Source organism: Plectropomus leopardus, chromosome 10 (genome assembly GCF_026936395.1).
Source record: "Plectropomus leopardus strain MGB_pleo_1.0 chromosome 10, ASM2693639v1, whole genome shotgun sequence".
Lineage (NCBI taxonomy): Eukaryota > Metazoa > Chordata > Actinopteri > Perciformes > Serranidae > Plectropomus > Plectropomus leopardus.
In genome coordinates this window covers 24,033,885-24,051,535 of record NC_142185.1, presented here as the reverse complement: position 1 = coordinate 24,051,535, position 17,651 = coordinate 24,033,885, and the positions used below count along the sequence as shown (strand labels likewise).

At 38.5% G+C, this 17,651-nt stretch overlaps 2 protein-coding genes across 2 annotated transcripts; both read right to left on the bottom strand.

Annotated features, from left to right (window-relative positions):
* Window positions 1-373: 373 nt before the first annotated feature.
* On the bottom strand, window positions 374-7,164 carry ing1 (inhibitor of growth family, member 1). The gene is made up of 4 exons (XM_042494677.2): window positions 7,010-7,164; window positions 4,936-5,109; window positions 3,080-3,228; window positions 374-1,322 (listed from the first exon to the last, which is right to left on the bottom strand). The coding sequence occupies exons 2-4, from the start codon at window positions 5,072-5,074 to the stop codon at window positions 690-692; spliced, it is 921 nt and encodes a 306-aa protein (XP_042350611.2). The 5' UTR covers window positions 5,075-5,109; window positions 7,010-7,164; the 3' UTR covers window positions 374-689.
* A 1,899-nt stretch (window positions 7,165-9,063) lies between these two features.
* naxd (NAD(P)HX dehydratase) lies at window positions 9,064-15,293 on the bottom strand. The gene is made up of 11 exons (XM_042495233.2): window positions 14,432-15,293; window positions 12,912-13,358; window positions 12,487-12,631; window positions 12,338-12,383; window positions 12,162-12,250; window positions 11,803-11,911; window positions 11,286-11,336; window positions 11,072-11,176; window positions 10,344-10,464; window positions 10,070-10,193; window positions 9,064-9,450 (listed from the first exon to the last, which is right to left on the bottom strand). The coding sequence occupies exons 1-11, from the start codon at window positions 14,943-14,945 to the stop codon at window positions 9,300-9,302; spliced, it is 1,902 nt and encodes a 633-aa protein (XP_042351167.1). The 5' UTR covers window positions 14,946-15,293; the 3' UTR covers window positions 9,064-9,299.
* Between the last annotated feature and the right edge of the window lie 2,358 nt (window positions 15,294-17,651).

The following is a 17,651-nucleotide window of genomic DNA, read 5'->3' as shown; positions in this document are numbered from 1 at the left end:
AATTACAATCATTGGGATCAATAGACTGAGTATAGTGGTATCATTTTACCTCTTAAATTTAATAATTGAGTCATGATAATTCCTCTTAAACCCCATCTAAATTTGATTAAATTATATTAATGCACTTTTAAAAAGTTGCTCAAAGATGAAACGTACTTTTCCTTGTGTTTGACAACAATTTGTGGACTTGCAAAAATAAGATGTTTTTCTCTTATCTCGGTACAAGTGCTTTTGACCACTCACCAAATTTAAGAAAGCTTTGGTGAATCCCAAAAATCTGTGTTTGTATAAAGTTTCTTGCATGAGGCCCGGGGTCTTCATGGCATGTAGTGTAATAATTACTGTATTTGACTGTGATGTCAAAAACATCAAATTCTTTAAAGTTTGAAAATGGTTTATTGGTCAATTGAGCATATTTATATATATTGGTGTGGGAGATGTTGCATGCATGATGAAAACAAAGGGGATGTAAGTTACATGCAGGTTAATCTGTGCCGGGTCCATCCTTTACAAATGATCCCAAGCAGGAGGCAGGAAACTTTTTTCTAAGGTATGCGGCAGTTACAAAAATATCTATTTACACCCTTCTCATCAGTTCATTCTTCTTGCTAAACAGTGTTGACAGAAAAAGAAACAAAGACAAGACAAAATCTGAACGAAACAGTGTTCATTGGGAGAAAGAGAGCAAGCTACCTGTTGTATGCCCTCTCCTTTTTGGCCCTCTCTAAGGCCTTGTCCATGGTCTTCTCGTTCTCACCCCGACACTTGGGGCAGTACCACTTGCCTTTGGGCTTATGATGGAGCCCAACGCAGGAGAAATGAAACCACTCAATGGGACATTCATCGTTGTCACAGCCAATCATCTCGCCGTAAGACACCTGCTCACACAGGCAGTACGTCGGCTCGTCTGGATCGATGGGCAGGTCTGGGGGTGACACTTCTCGCTCAGACTTTCCTTTTGACCTTTTCTTTTTCTTGGAAGATGTTTTGGCCCTCTTTTCCCGGGACGCTCCCACTCCCAGTTCCTCGGTGTGATCGAGACCGCCGTAACTTTCCCGATTGTCTCCATTTTTCTGACGCCTTGAGCGTTTCCCTCCGGCCTTGTCTCCGCCACCTGAGCCTGGGGTAACCTCGTCGCGCTTCTTGTCGTGGTGGCCAGTTTTGCCTGGAGTGACGGTGGCTGAGGACGAGGACATCATGGACGCTGCAGTGGTTGTCATGGATGTTGCTGTGGGAACGTGACTCTCTGGGACTTCTTGAGAGGAAAGGAGGAGTTCAGAGTGCCAGTCTATTTGTCGTGTTCTGTTCTCAACCAACTCCACCTGAAACAAAGAACATTTAACTGTAAAGTTCTGCCTGCTTTGGTTTTGAGTACATGTTGATGACTAAATGCTTTTAAAGTTACAACTGGAATGCAGACTAAACTTGTTTGGTTAGAAATGGGGATTTCAGTTTTAGTTGACTTTTCATTCTACAGCTCGACACCCACCGTGACCTTGACCTCTGACAACCAAAATCTAATTAGTTCATCCTTAAGTCCAAGTGGATGTCTGTGCTAAATGTGAAGAAATTTCCCCAAGGCATTCTTGAGATATTATGTGGCCAGACGGACAACTTGAAAACATAATGCCTCCGGCTTTGGCTATTGCTGCCACAGAAGCGTTCAAATAGACCAGCCTCGGGACTCAGGTTCAATTTAATTTAAAACACACAGACAGCAGGATATGTGTGTGATTTTTAACAACTGTCATTGCAGTTTACACTGAACACCAGAGAAAGACATTTATACATTAAATAAAATGCAAGGTCTCTGGTTACCATGGAGACGACTGCAATCTTTCCCTGAAGTGGAGATGAAAACTATTTTTCACTGAGTGACAGTAAATCAGCCTTTAGGCTATTCTCACACTATGAGCGACACAGCACCAGTTTACTTTAATAGAAGCTGGTCACAAACTGACACCCGAAACTTGATGCAGAGGCGCGATGCACTACAAATGAAAGCTGAGCTGGCCTCACCTCCTATACCCTGGTTAGCCGACATCAAACTAGCTTTATGTGCAGTGTGATGCACATGGATAAACGGGGTGGCGAAATGTGACGTTAAAACTGGGCTCAGACATTGATCAGAAACGCCGATATTGTTTGACCAAGAACAAACTTTAGATGATGTTCAGTCAAGGTGCTTTGTAGCAGACACACACAAGCCTGTGACGAAGCAACTGCGTTTACTAGCTCTTGAGCAACACTTCAACAGCTGGTCAAACTCCTGCATTGTTGCTTGTGGTGTGAACACAGTTTTAGCCTGGAGCTACGTGCAGAGTGAGAAACTAACAAATATTCTTGATAGTTAACCAATTAACTGTTAACCGTTGACATATGTCCTCTTGGAACATGAAGTGATAATTTGTTGATGTTACTTAGATAAGTCATGTTTTGATGATTTTGTATGTGAAATAAAGTCAACAATCTGCAGGAAACAAACTTAAATGGGATTTTTTTTTTCAGTATGTTAGTCATATTTTGCTTAAATTAACGCACAGAAAAGAACAGGCGTCTTTCTTGTTTAGTCAATTTTGTGTTGTAACATTGTCCTGATAACCAGAGGTGCAGCAACATAACTAGACACAGCTATGTAATGGTTTAACGACGCCTCTAGGATTTAAAAATTAAAGGTATATTTATCTTAAAATTATTACCCAGAATGTCCATTGTACACATCTGATATATAAGAGAGGCATCTCCTCTCGATCATATGTCAAAGGGTAAAGTTTGTAAATATGGTGTTATGTTTCTGGTAACCCTAATATGAAACTATAATAAGACTATACAGCATTTACTGGAGGAGTTCAGCCAGTGTTTAAAGACATTTTTCCTGGTACAAATTTCAGTGAAATTATACAAAATGCCTTTTAGCAGGGTCTGTAAAAATTGTTTTTCTTTTTTTCTACTCAGGGTAGATTTTCTGCGCACATATGTTCTAGGAAAGCACTTATTTGTACTCACACACTTTCACACACACTGGAAGTTTGCCAATGAGAAGCTCCACTGGAGCAGCTGCAGGGCCTTCTTTACGTACCATCTGACCGGCAATCTGTATTTTCTCATCTCCGAGCTCTTGACTGCGAATCAGCGCCCTCTGAATGGACAACTGAAGCTTTCGCCGCTGAAGTGAGTCCGATTCCCGGCGATACCGTTCATAAGCATCATCAAGCTCCTTCAGAACATCTGCCGGAGTAAAAATTGAGGGGGGAAATTCAGGCGGGAATCAAAATACTGAATTTCATCAAACTTGCAAGAGGTACACACAAAATAAATGTCAACTTTCAACTCAAGAATTGTGATGTTCGATCATTGTCTTGACTGCGTTATGTGGTGCGAAGGGTGCTTTGGTGAATAAAGAGTGAACATAATGCACAAGGGGGCTGGCATGGCAATAGTTTTAGCTTTGCGCCTAAATAACTGGCAAAAGTGTAGCTGTTGGGTTCAGATACGTCAGTAACCATGCATTAAATAAAGGCTCAATTACCAATACTATATCAAAGTTTTTGTGCAGCTCATAAAGATTTGCCGGCATTCTGGAGACAAATTTGTCAATTTAGTCTGTGGTCAACAAATATCAAAAGTGCATCCTAAGCGTAGATCCAGCATGCCACGTGGATAAGACAGGAGGAGAGCGATTTCTTTGGGGGATGGTAACGACGCTGCTGTCAGAGCAGAGTGGTAGCTGTTAGCCAGGCTCGATGTGGTGAGAGGGGACAAGAGCTTGTGGGGTGAGACATGCAGCTACAGTTTATTGTGTATTTGCACCGTATAGCAACATGTCTACAATGTACTATGTAATTTCATTAGTGTTCAGGTAGTACACTCAAAGTACCTGCTAATTTTCTTGGTTTAGTAAAAAGCATTCATGTATAATATAAGCTTACTCCTCATATGTATGGAACTGTTCTGTTAACTGTTGTGTACAATCACAAAGACAATGAAGATATTACTGGCCTTACCTCATCACTGCACACACTCTCTAAGCTACGCTAGAATTATGTTGCAAAATGTGCAAAGTGTACCAAATACACACTGCCAGCATTTTCCCCTCTGACAAATACAGAATTATATAGTACTCTGAATAAAACATCCCAAAAACTAACAGCTACATTTACATTTTTGTTTACAATGTTTGACATTTTCAAGTAAGGTAACAGTAAATCATTTTAATAAAAGCGGGCCGTCTAATTTTGTAATGTGCGGTACGCGAACATAGAAAACAGGCTGTGGCTTTAACCACTGCTCAAGAGACAGAAAAAGTTCAACTACCAGAATGCATTGCGCCACACTTGACCAGTAAACGCTGTCATTGGTGGGTGATGCACTGTAAGCCTGGCTGTTTGGATCAGCTGACACAGAAAGGAACATTTACTTATGACAGTTAAAAGCTAATCTAAAATATGTTTCTATTAACATCTGAAGAGAGAAACAGGCAACACATTAACAGAATCTCAGTTCATATTTAATCAACACTGCTTAGTTTTACTATTTAATCTAAATATTTCAACCTTTGTAAGAAAAAATCAGCATGGTGTCCACCTTTCCACAAGTTATTGTATTACATTTTTAGCAAGGAATTATTCGCATTTGATCAACCTAGTTTTACATTTTCAGAGTTTTGTGTGAGCTGTCAGTGTACGTGGTGGCATGCGGTCAAAAATAAGAAGTACAATCTGTAGTTGGAGCAACAGGACGCGAGGCAGCAAACATCTGTGTTTCACATCATCCAGAAGATTCAAGCCAAGGATTACTTGTTTTGACACAAAAAAGTGAAGCATGGCCAAGTTTCACATTATGCTTTTGTGACCCCTTTGGTGTGGTGTTTTGGTTAATAAAGGAAATGAGATTTGTGTCTTGCACATCAGTCTCCACACTGTCCAGTTTCTTTACCTTGATATTTGGCATCAATCTCCTTCATGAGGGACACGCTCCTCTGCAAGTCAAAAGGAAGAGACTCCACCAGATCCAAATACTCCTCGACATAATTCACAACAACGTGGCTTGGGTCGCCATTGGCCGGATTCAACATTGCGGATGCCTGTTAAGCCCAGGACACTCCTGCACCTGTTAACAGCAACTCATTATTACAGTGTTAGCTCAAAAGTATGACATCATGGGATAAATATGTAGAATTAAAATACAAGCTTAAACTGGAAAAGTATTTGTGGCATGAAAACCAAAAGTAAAGACAGGCTATTTGTAATTTTCTAGTGAGCAACACAAGAATTCCTTAAGTCACTGGAAGATATAAAGAGCTATACAGAAACTAGGTAATCTGCAACCTCTATAATGACAATCATGTGGGAGATGAGTATCAAATTTTGTTTAAATGTCAGACTGTAAGCTTCATAAACTACAGAGAAAGGTATTTGCTTTAGTATATTTAAACTACGCATCTATATTCTAGTTAGGTTTGTTATTAAAGTCAGATAAGCATAGAGTTATCAGTAAACTGGGTGCTTTTTGGAAGAGTGTCCTTCCTTTGTTCAGGTAACATTAGTTATACTTGGTTGTGACAGACAGACAGACAGATACTTTCTTAATCCCAAAGAAAATTTAGGCACCAGCATCTTATTTAAAAACACATACAAAAAACAGCTTCACAAGGGGATAGAGACCATAACATAAGAAAGGAACATAACAACTAACACACACACACACACACACACACACACACACACACACACACACACAGTAAAACTGTAGTGTAGTCCCAGGGCTAACACACAGAGATGTTGCTACAGTGTATAAGGTTATGATGGCAGTGCTAATTTAGGTGGTTGACAGTGCAGGTATTGCAAACGAGTAGTGCAGGACTAATGAACACTATGCTATGGATAATACAGACTGCAGGGTGCATATTACTATACAAACTGAAAAAAAAACAAAACAAATGAATGAATTGTAAATGCCGTAAAAAAATGTTTTCTTAATGTCTTCGTTTAGTTGCATCAGACTTCTCTCATATAAATATAAACGTGCATTTAACAAAAAAAAAAAAAAAAATCAGTGCGGAATAATAAATGTAAATGTAAACAAATGTGAAACGGGGAGGGGGCATCTGATCTGGAGTCAGCCATCCTGAAAATTGCTACGTGTACTATGAGTCTGCCAACAGAGAGCTAACTAGTTTAGGGCCGAATAACTCAGTTCAAAAGGGACGTAACTACAAACAGCCTTGCTAAACCAGCTAAATCAGATGGATTATACAGTAATCATTTTTAAGTTGTTGATGAGTGCACTTCGGGTTGTCCTCTACAAAAACCAACAAACAAAACTGAACAGTAGCATAACATTAGCTAGGTGGCTAACGTTACACTTCCCGACGACTTAGCGTAAAATAAAGTGATATATAAATATTAAACCAACCACAAACATGTCCACTGCTGAGCTTAGATAATCCATCAAAAGCAGTTGAGCTCCAATGTTAAATTTTAGTCGTAATAATTCACGCAAACTACAATTAACGTACCCTGCTACGTCAAATAACCTCTACGAACTTTCTCCTCTTTGCAAGTTTGAGGTTGGCTAGCTAACTCCAAAAAGTGCAAACAACAAAATAATATTTAACTAGCGACTTCAAATAGCTTTACTAGCTGTCTGACGGTGCTAAAAGTTCCAGAAACGATACCCTTATATGACAAACACAATTATTTACTAACGCTAACAGACAGCTACTTCATTCAACCACAACGTAAACAATCACAGAACAGCTTTATCAATCAGATAATGTTTACACGGACAAATCATGTTACGTTAAATCATTAAAAACGTTTTAAGCAGCGATTTCGACATTTTAGGCGGCCTTATTTATCTCATGTTTGATCACTGTAACTGTTAGCCGAATTAGCTACGTTAGCATAACGTTACTAAACTAGTCACGACATGAATCACTGCAAAACTATCAACAAAGCTTTACTAAACTTATCTGGTTGGTGGCAAGGGATGTCGTAGATTAACTCACCTGTGTGGATATTTGTAGTTTTTTCTGTAGCAAACGTTTTAACTCTGTGATGCTGCTCTTGCTCTCGTTGCTAACGCTAGCTCGTGTGTAAAGTGGACCACTGTTCAGACACACTTGCGAATCCTAGGACAGCGAAGGAAAGACCCGCCCCACTCTCCCTCTGATTGGCTAGAACTCGTCAGCTACGTTGATTGGATTGGTTAGGTTTAGGCAAAAGGATTGCGATTTGTTAAGATTAGGGGTTAGAATCTCAAAGTAAGCCAATCAGAGGCAGAGTAAGGTAGAGTAAGGCGGGGCATTTCTTTGCTATCCTAGTTTAATGGTAGCAAATCATACTTTAGCTGTTAGCTAAAGCGCTTGAACAAATGTTTAAGATGTGCACATGTACGGAGCGGCTGTAGCAACCACAAATACAAGAGTATTAATCCAACAATGTATACTTTCCCTAGTCTTTCAGCATTAATTTCAGGCCTTTCTTATTTATTATCATCTTATGTATTCAGTGATATTAAGCAAACGCCAGGATTTCCCTTGCTTTGTATAGTATCTCTATGTGCTGCATAGTTGTGCAGTAATAAATATTACTATGTTTCCATGCTTTAAGTCAAACACTGACCCCACGTGGAAACAAAGGTATATTGCCGTGTTTTGTTTTTTTTTTAAATTGCATTTAACAATTCACGTCAATCATTTTGACAGTGACAATTACCAGTGCAAAATTAAATTTAAACATATATTTTAGGGGGTGCAGGTTAAATAAATAATAAAAAATGGGTTAAAAAAAGAAGGCATAAAAAAACTTTTATGAAGGCTTTTATGTTATGTCATCTTAGAATTTGTCTTTTAGTATATATTTTTATTCTGTCTCAATCCATATTCTTTTTATTATTCTTACGTGTTTACTGCTTTTATTTTTGTCATTGTATTTTTCGAACATCTTTTTGCCTCTAATCACTTTGATCGGCGTTATTGTCTGACCTCTAGTGTTATATTGCCTCTGCTTTGCTTTGTTTGTCAAAGAACTGTGTATACTGTTTTTAGAAGTGCTACATAAATAAGGTTATTACTATTATAATATTACTATTAAGAATCACAGCACAAATAAAGTTAGCAAACGACTCATTGATGGAAAACAGGTGTCTCTTTTCTCATCAAGTTCAAACCTCTAAGATTATTCCAAGAGTCTTGTTTCCTCCAACATCTAATTTCACATTTCCGTAAAATACTTTACAGTTAACATGTGCCATTGCAATTTTTATGGCCTTTATAATGGTACACAATTTAATAGTATTCATGTACTTTTTGAAATCTTTTTTTTTTTTAAGAAAAAGAAGAGGGCCCTTTTTTTGTCTCTGTATTAAATTTTTGGAAAGAATAATCATATGATTTATGATTAATGCCTTTTCCTCAAAGTTCCTATCATAGGCAAAGAATCTAAACATAACCTGCATATAACATAATGCAAAGTCTTTGTATACAATGTCAATAACATTTGGAAACATCTTTCAATATTTTTCCAGAGAAAATCTATATCATCCTTAAATTTCTTCAGAAAATGCTTTGCTTCCTAAAAGGAAACCTTGCTGATTTTATTTTAGGTTTTGAAAATCATCATGGGGCAATGACCAAACTTTCGCACAAGTAATATTTTTTTGCAAAGTTACTCCATTAAGTCGTGATCACTCTGAAAGAGAACGAAAAGGTTATTTATTTTTACAGGATGGAGAGAAACTATTTTCCCACAAGGGATATCAACAGAATTAACCAAAGAAATATCTGTTAATGTTTATAAAACAAACCAGAGCCCAAAATTGAACCACTTGGAATAGCCCTCAAAGTTGTCATGACGTTGTCAACAAGTTCTTTCAAAAACTATTTCTTTTAAGTCACTAACACAAAATCTTATTTATGATTTATTTCAAGATTCAAACAGATTTCTGGTTCACTGTAGCCCCATTTATCTCAGTCTCTTTGTTGGACTGTGAAAAAATTAGCCACCTCAGCAGGTTTAAATGCATTCATCATAAGACCAGAGCAATGGAAGACAGTGTTGGTTGGTTTTCTTACAGGGTTTATTCAATACACATCAAACAAGTCAGTGTGTATTTTTTGCACCAGATTTTTAGTGTCGTGTTTGAAAGGACAGTCCACGCCACTCTGTTCAAATTCAGCTTGATGAGAACATTTTAACTAGCCCACCCACAGGCTTGATTACCAGTTTTAAAGAATGCAAAACTGAGTATGTATGTATAGCTTTTAAAATGACACTTTTGATTTCAGTCGGCCGTTTTCAGCTTTCAAATAGCTTTTTGAAGGCTGAGCCGATCTCCTGGATCATGTCTGATGTGGTGGTAGACCTGCCGTGTCGCTGGAATGCTTGACTGTTGCACTGTCTTGTAAGCGAACAGGCCCCGAACGCTGCAACCAGTGAAGGATTTACACTGGAGGAGGGTGAAAATGATGGATTAGAAAACACAGAAGTAAATCTATACTTATCATATTTATTTCTACATATTATATCACGCTTTAAAAGTGCATACTGGTGTTTTAACTCCTGATTGATTCCTAACTGCATTATCATGTGACAACAATGCATTAGTGCTGCAACTAAGAGATTATTATCAATTACTGACTTATTTAAAAATCCTTTTTATCTAGAAAACACAAATACAAAGATACAATATTATGAAATACAATGCAGTAAAGCAAAAATAAAGCTGCAGAAGAGAGTGAGCAGTTTTTAAGAGGACAAACCAGCGTGTAAGACATTTAGGAAGTTATTTTCTAATTGTTTAATGCTGTTTATGTTCTAAAAACAAATAAATGCACCTGCAACTTTGCAGTAAAGTGCTGCATTGTCAGATTTTGTGTGAATTGAGCAAAAGCACGTTTAATCCTGTCCACTGGGTTTCTCTGCTCTGTGTATGGTTGTGCTTCAACCTCGGCCCATTCTGCACAGTATACCTTTAAACACTAAAAAAACACTACTAGTATGGTCCTTTAAATACACTATGTACTCGCTTTAAAACAAAATGCACAAACAGGTTATCATGTCCTCACCTTCTGACCGTTCCTGCTGCAGATGCAGCATGGGCCCAATGCGCCAAAACTCCCATAGATCCAGACAGAAGATCTCCCTGTCCACCACATCTCCTCCCACTGCCCTCAACACTGCATGAGATCACTGCCAGCAAGAAATCAGAACATGAAATCAATGTCACATAAGAGCTCCACAGTTTGCAAGAACTGGTATGGGAGCGGTGATTTACACGAGAGAAAACTTTGAAAGATTGCCTAAATATTGTTTTTAAAAATGTACAGGATGGACACTAACCCTTACTGCCATCTGTAATGAGATCCTGTTCTCCTTTTAGCACCGTAGTGATGTTGCCCATAGCTACGCTGAGCTGCATGACGCTGCGTTGATGATCACTGCCATCCATGGGCTCATGGTGCTGAGACAGAAAACACACACACACACACACACACACACACACACACACACACACACACACACACACTAACTTTAATGTATTATCTTTGCATTTCATAGTGGTCGTGTTTTAGCTTTGCCATGTTATTATTTTATGTACTGCTGTATACTTTACACTGTTCTTTTATTGGCATTCAATGTGTTTTAGATGACATCATTTTCTTTTATTAGTGTCTTATGTGCTTATAAATATGGGTATTTCTTTTAATATTAATTTTGTATCTGCTTAAATGAGGTTAATTTCTCTTTTCCACGTTTAATTTATCTATTTATTAAATTGCATTTTTGATGTTGATGTGTGTTTTAGTATGCATTGCTATTTTATTATAGCGCTTTAATGTTCTCAATTTTGGCTATGTCATAAGGGGGCAGGGGAGGGGCTACATGCGTTTCTGACATCTTGTTTAATCTGTAAACCTTTGTATTTGGGAAGAACTTTGTGCTTAAGCTTGAAAAACTCTACATAAATAAAGATTATTATGATTATGATTATTATTATTATTATTAACACACAGGATTACATTTTACACGCCATTGACTTGTGACTGAATAAACTCAGAAAGACCCACCAGCGCCTCGTACAGTCGAGTGAACTCCATGAAGTTCGGTGTGAGGATGCCCTTCTGGTACCCTTGAATAACAGATGGTTGCTGCGTAACTAGCCATAATCCGTCCTATTGAAAACAAACAAGACACACACACACACAAACACACACAAACACGATTGTGCACAGCTTTGCAAATAAGAACCCATCTGTTCAACAGCTGGAATTTGAGACTTACTGCATCAATGACTATAGGGATGTCTCTTGCTTTAGACTTCTCTATCACCTCCTAAAAGAGAGAAAACGGTGTTATCTAGCGATAATGTTAATTATACATCATATTTAAGTAATGTCCTGTCGAGGCACCACGAAATTAAGTCTTTACATACATACATTCATCAGTCTAATCAAAGCTGGGCTGAAATTCAGTGTCGTCAGTGTACGCAGCAGTGCTCATGGACTTCTTTCACAGACTTTTTGAATCACTAGTATCAAATCTTTCTCTGATTTCTCTGACATTCTCACAAGTCTACAGGCCATGTTTTTCGGGACATTAAATTTTGATTTTCACTATAATCAGTCACAGCGAGCCACAGACATGAAGAGTTGTGTTGTGCAGCTTTACTTAATCACTGTATTCCATCTAAAAAAAACTGTTAAAAGAAAATCGGTTTAGCTCAGTTCTGTGATCATGCACAAGCAGCTGGCCTGACAAACTGTTTTAAATCAAAGAGGAGTGAACATATTCCACCTGCCTTAGCTGTTTTCAATAACGCTTCTTCTCTCCCTAGACCTGGTCCCACCACAAGGCCGTGAAGTCTTGGGAGCCATTTTTCTATTTCTTCCACTGCATTAGGACTGTCTCTTGATACACACACACACAAACAAAGACACACACGTGTTAGACGTGTTTGAATGCACAAATTATGACTCACCCGGTTATACTCTAATATTCAAAAGCTATTTTTAAGCATAAATAATCCGAGTTTCCCCTGTGCACTCTGTGCATATTTGCTGAAAGCTGGAGAAGAGCTTGTCTGGTTTATTGTCGGTGGGATGTGACACTTGCACTCTACTACTGTTAACCCTTTGAAACAAATCAGTCTGTACTTACAGAACAGGGTGAACTATGAGCTCAGGGCTGTATGATTTGATTACAGTTGCAGCATCTTTGGTGCAGAACACATGAGACAAGTCAGCTCCCTGAGGACGAGACAAAGGCATCGTTACTACACAAGAGCTGGACATTTCAGGCTTTGTAACGGTAATGATAAATCTGTCCCTGCTTACCGCTTTCAGTGCTGAGATGGCAGCAAAGTACGGCGCTCCAGTATAGCTTTAGAGGGTAGAGATGAAAAGAATTAGGACAATTGTTCTTCAGAATAACAAATCAAACTCTTGTTTTGTGATTTATACTCAGGACGAGTTGTGTAACATACTCTTGGCATCCACCAATGATCCCAATACGTCCATCCTGTCCCTTGTGCTTTTTGGACGTCAGTGGAGGGACTATGCTCTTTACTAGTGAGAGGATGTCATCATCCATGCCTCTGTGTGACCCCAAACTGTAGTATCGCTCAAACACTGAGGGAATAAACAAAACATCAGTTTTAAAGTCTGAAATACTCACTTGGCTTCAGCTGGTGTCTAATCTATGTTTTTACTTTCCACATATACAACATTTTGTCAACAGAAACAACAAATACAGAGATAGTTGTGTGCTGGAAATAAAGATATATTTAAAACCACCTAACTAAATAAAAACAGAGTCCTGGAGTCACAGCTCCTCCACTGAGCCTTCACATTACAGCTGATTCGCCTTTAATTTCCACCTCCAGGCTGCACATGACACCGAAACTAATACCTAATGCCTGTGGATCTGGGTTCAGCAGCTGACTTTGTTGGGTGCAACAGTCTGTCTGGGGTGAAGGGTGCCTGAGGTGACTGAACTGGCCACGTGCACATGACGGGGGGGCACCGGAGAACACGGGAGCGCGGGCAGAGGGAGCAGTTTTGGATGGAGAGGCTGCGGAGCCGGGTCTGCCGGAGGAGATGCTGGAGAACATCTGACCGAGCATCTGAAGCATGTGCAGTTCCCTGGCGTGTTCGGCTTCCCTGCGGCGGTCTTCCGCCTGCAGGCGCTGCTCCTCCACCCGGTAGAAGTTTTCTTCCGCCTGCGCGCTCTGCTCCAGGAACTGCTCCATCAGTTTCTCCATGGGGAAGTTAGCGCGCCGCTTCCTCGTTCGTTTGGGTGGTCTGGCTGACAGATTACTGGCCGGCTGGCTGCTGTTATGCGGCCTCACTGAAGTGCCTGAAGTAGAGAGGGGGGAGATATTAAGTGATGCGTCTCTGAGCAAATACAATCAAATCATTGTGGTGTTAGGGACTGTTCATTATTTATGAGAGGGACGGGAGTGGTGAAAAACAGGGGAAGTGCTCCAAAATATTTTTACGCACCTGAAAAGGAGTTTTGTTTTTTTTTTTATTTGGCTTAGGGAGTGACATTTAACTTTAACGCCAACTGTACTAATACAAAAACTGCAATTTTTCACAGGCAATTAGTGTACATGTTTCTTATATATATATATATTTTTTTTTTTTCTAGACCGTTTCTGTTGGCACAATGTAATTTGATGTTATTTATGTTACTGTTTTTGAACTTTGTGTTTTTTTAATCACATTTGGCACCTTGGCACCACCATTTAAAGATACTCCAGGAAATAACATCACAAAAAGCAAAAATACCAATGTAGGCACTGACAGAACATTTCTACTGCAAATTTCAAAGGGTTATATACACTTGGAACAAGAGGTTGACTGATTTTGGTTTTTCAGGTTTTTCAGGGCTGATACTGATATTGATTATTAGTAGTTAGCAAGACCGATAAGCATTTACTGTAAAAATGAAAAACTGTCTATATTTAGAATTTGGAGTATAACAAACTCCAACACAAAACTTTGTTTTAATGCCCAACTTTTTTTTTTAACAAAGTCAAGTGAAAATTTAATAAAAAATGAAGACATAAAAATAGCTCTCCTTTTTACCAAGTAACAGTTCCTCCCATGCTGATACTTTCTTTGCATGTATTGCAGACTTCCCTGCTGTTGGATGAGTGTAATATGCAAACTTTTTAATTATTCAATTTTATCTGTGATCATTAAAATAAAAAGCCGATACAGATAATCAGCAATATCATAAATTAAATTTATTTTGTCTTAAATTTCCCCCAAGTCACTCATAAGGGATGTTCAAGGACCTTTATCTGTAGCTTAAAAAAAAACAAAGCCACCCTGCAGCCACCCCTGACTCTGATAAATAAAGCACAGTCCCTTACTGAAAAAAACATCCACTGATCACAGCAGTAGTCCCGAGTGTGTACTTACTGTTGTTGCCCACTGTCACTTTAACTGGAATAGGGATGGGAACTGTTGGGTACTCCAGCTTGACTTCAGTCTCTGCAGGATAAGGACACTCCCCTGTGCTCTCTGAGTAAGCATCCTGAGCATCCTCTCCATCCTCCTCCAGGCCATCCCCGGCCTCCTCTGCTCCCGCACCGCTATCTATGAACTCCTGCGGGTCAAGGGCGGGTCGGTTGCTCAAAATCCTCTCCATGGTGTCATAAAACTTACAGATCTTGTGATACTGCCCGTTGTTGCGCAGATTACCCTCTTTGGCCAACAAGTACTGCCTCTTGAGGCTTTTTATGCGCACCCTGCATTGCTCCGGTGTCCTCTCAAACCCCATCACCCCCAGCCTCCGGGAGACGTCGCGATACACGAAGCTGTTTCGGAAGTTTCCATCCAGCGCCGTCTGGATGTCCTGCTCCCCCCAGATGTTCAACAACGTCCTCGTCTCCACGTCCGACCACAAGAAACCCCGCGTTGTGTTCGCTTGCATATCCAAACAGCTTTTGCTCGCAGAGTCACCTGCAGCACTTGGAGTTGACTGTTGGCGCTGCGGATTATGATGGACGTCTGGGTCTGGATCTAAAGCCGCGGGGCGCCGCTATCCCAAACAACAACAACATCCGGCCATTCAACCCGCTGGGAAGCACTTATGGGAGGTGATAATGGTAGTTTTAAACTTGTGAATTATCATAATATCTTGCACAGATCAACTCTTTGTATGCTAGCTAAAAACCTAGCCGTCTGTGTTTATCCTTTAACGTCGTTGGCAAAATGCGTAGCTCATTACTTTGAGATAAACTGACCGGAGATCAGCGTCCCGAGATCTTTAGACAACCTTAAATTTCATTGGTGGAATTTGAAACTGACCTCTGATCAGTAGTCTGAGGGGGACTTCACCTTTCTCCGCCTGATCCTCCGCCCATGTTCGGTGTCCGCGGGGTCCTAAAGGCACTCCGTTAAACCAGCCGCCAGAAAAACGGTCTAACTGGCCGTCACCTTGTTTAGGCCTATACGAGAAGTATTACGGTAAGAGCGTGTAAGAGCTGACTTCAAAATAAAAGCTCCGATCAGGTGGATCACATTGAACATGTGAGTCATACATAAATGATTTATATTAAGTATATGAATGAATGGATAAATGAATTGATAGATAAATAAATATATAATATGGCACAGTGTTTTGACAAACAAAGCAAATGCAGAAATGGGATACATCAAAGGAAATACAACTACACAAAGTTAGCTCATGACAGCCCGACTTTGGTAAATAAATTTTAAAAACTATTTGCTTCATGTCGGGGACACATTTTCAAGTTCTCATTATGTCACAAGTTGTACTTGTATCTTTTAACTGTTTTTAGTTTGTTTGTTGTTTTTGGTGAATAGCTAAGTTGAAAGCCAAACAGTTCTACTGATCTTAGTATAAAATTAAAACAAGATGCATTAAAACAACAAATAATGCAGGATGCAAAATGTCAATATAAAGTAATACAAGCAAATAGACCAAAAACAACAATACAATAAAAGCAATAAAACCCACAAATACATGGAATGAATAAATAAAACATACATAAAATAGGTAAAATAAATAAATTAAATAAAAATATCACATCACATAAAAGTAAGTCTATAAAAATGGGTTTAAAGTGATTTAAAATAAGCAACTGATTCTGCAAGCCTTATCTCTTCAGGCAGGTCGTCCCAAAGCCGAGGGGCCCTGATGGCAAAAGCACCTTTAGATTTAAGCCTCAACGTTGGAACATCCAGAAGAGCCCCGTCTGAGGATCTAAGGCTGCAAACTGACTCATATGTGGTTAGTATTTCTATATGTAGCTTGGGGTCAGACACAGATGAGCTTTACATGTGATCAGTATAATATTAAAATCAATTCTTAAACAAACAGGGAGCCGTTGGAGAGAAGCCAGAATTGGGGTAATGTGATGTTTTCTGTTAAAACCAGTGAGAAGCCTCATACACAAGTATAAATAACTACACAAATAATATGTAACAACAACAACAATAATAAATATTAATATAAATAATAATATATAACAGATAAATAAATAAATACAAGAAAAAAAGATATCAGATAATACAATAAAATACAACAACATAAGAATTTATGCCTGAAAACTAAATTTTTAGACAAAAAAATGGGACCCTGTGTTGCTCATTGTGCTGATTAACAATAATTATCAGACCAATCTGAATTCATAATGGCACCACTGAAGAGTGTCATCAGGAAACACCTTTTACACAAACTAATTCATCTTCACATCCTGATGTGAATTTTCAACATTAGGAGAGATTATATGAGGTTTTGATGGGCTTTAATTTGTAAAATCCACATCAGAATGTCCTGTTACTGTCACACTGTGGTCGTCCGTTATTACTGTGAAAATGAAACTGTTATCTGGTCACAGGGTGTTCCCTTTAAATTTGAATATGAATTTAAATGTAAGACAACTCAAATGAGATTTTAGAAGGCTTTGATGTTGTTTGTCTGAATGAAACTCTTAGGTGGTCTGCTTACAGTCCTTAGTGAAATTAGTTTGTGGTAAAAAGGTGCTTCCTCTTTCTTCACTGGTTCATTATGAAGTGAACATTATTGTGTATTACTATTGTTATCATTATTATCATTATTATTATTATTATTATTATTATTATTTTTATTATTATTATTATTGTTGTTGTTATTTTGTATTCACTAGTATTACCAATTTTGATATATTTACTCATTTGTCTTATTTTATTTATTGCATATCAAAAGGGGGTTGTATAAAAAATTTGGGAAGTCCTGTATGTAGTTTGTGAATGTATATACAGAGATAGGTATTAATGTGTACTTCTTCCTACTCCTTTTCAAACATGTAATATTTAAGTTTAAGTGGCTTGAGTACATTTTATTGAGACTGATGTACAGACCGTTTTTTGTTTGTTTGTTTGTTTTTTCCTTTTTGTTTTTAATCATTGCAGTTGCTGTACTGCTTGTTAGCTTTTCTTTGTGTGTTTTGCTTTTACGTGTTCAAAATGAATATTAACTCATATTTATTTGTGTATTAATTTATACTTGCGTATTTTTTATGTGTTCATATTTGTTTAAGCATTTTTTTAATCATTTAGTTAAGACAAACTGACTTGTTAATCAATGTGATTCATCGGAACGGAGCTTTTATTTTGAAGTCACCCCTTACCG

Coding starts and splice junctions, on each gene's coding strand:
- ing1 (XM_042494677.2), bottom strand. CDS start 5,074: ATGTTGAATCCGGCCAATGGCGACCCAAGCCACGTTGTTGTGAATTAT. Junction 3,229..4,935: donor GATTGATGCCAAATATCAAG/GTAAAGAAACTG, acceptor TTACTCCGGCAG/ATGTTCTGAAGGAGCTTGAT. Junction 1,323..3,079: donor TACAGATTGCCGGTCAGATG/GTACGTAAAGAA, acceptor TCTTTGTTTCAG/GTGGAGTTGGTTGAGAACAG.
- naxd (XM_042495233.2), bottom strand. CDS start 14,945: ATGCAAGCGAACACAACGCGGGGTTTCTTGTGGTCGGACGTGGAGACG. Junction 13,359..14,431: donor AGTGACAGTGGGCAACAACA/GTAAGTACACAC, acceptor TCTCTACTTCAG/GCACTTCAGTGAGGCCGCAT. Junction 10,194..10,343: donor CATTACAGATGGCAGTAAGG/GTTAGTGTCCAT, acceptor TCTTGCTGGCAG/TGATCTCATGCAGTGTTGAG.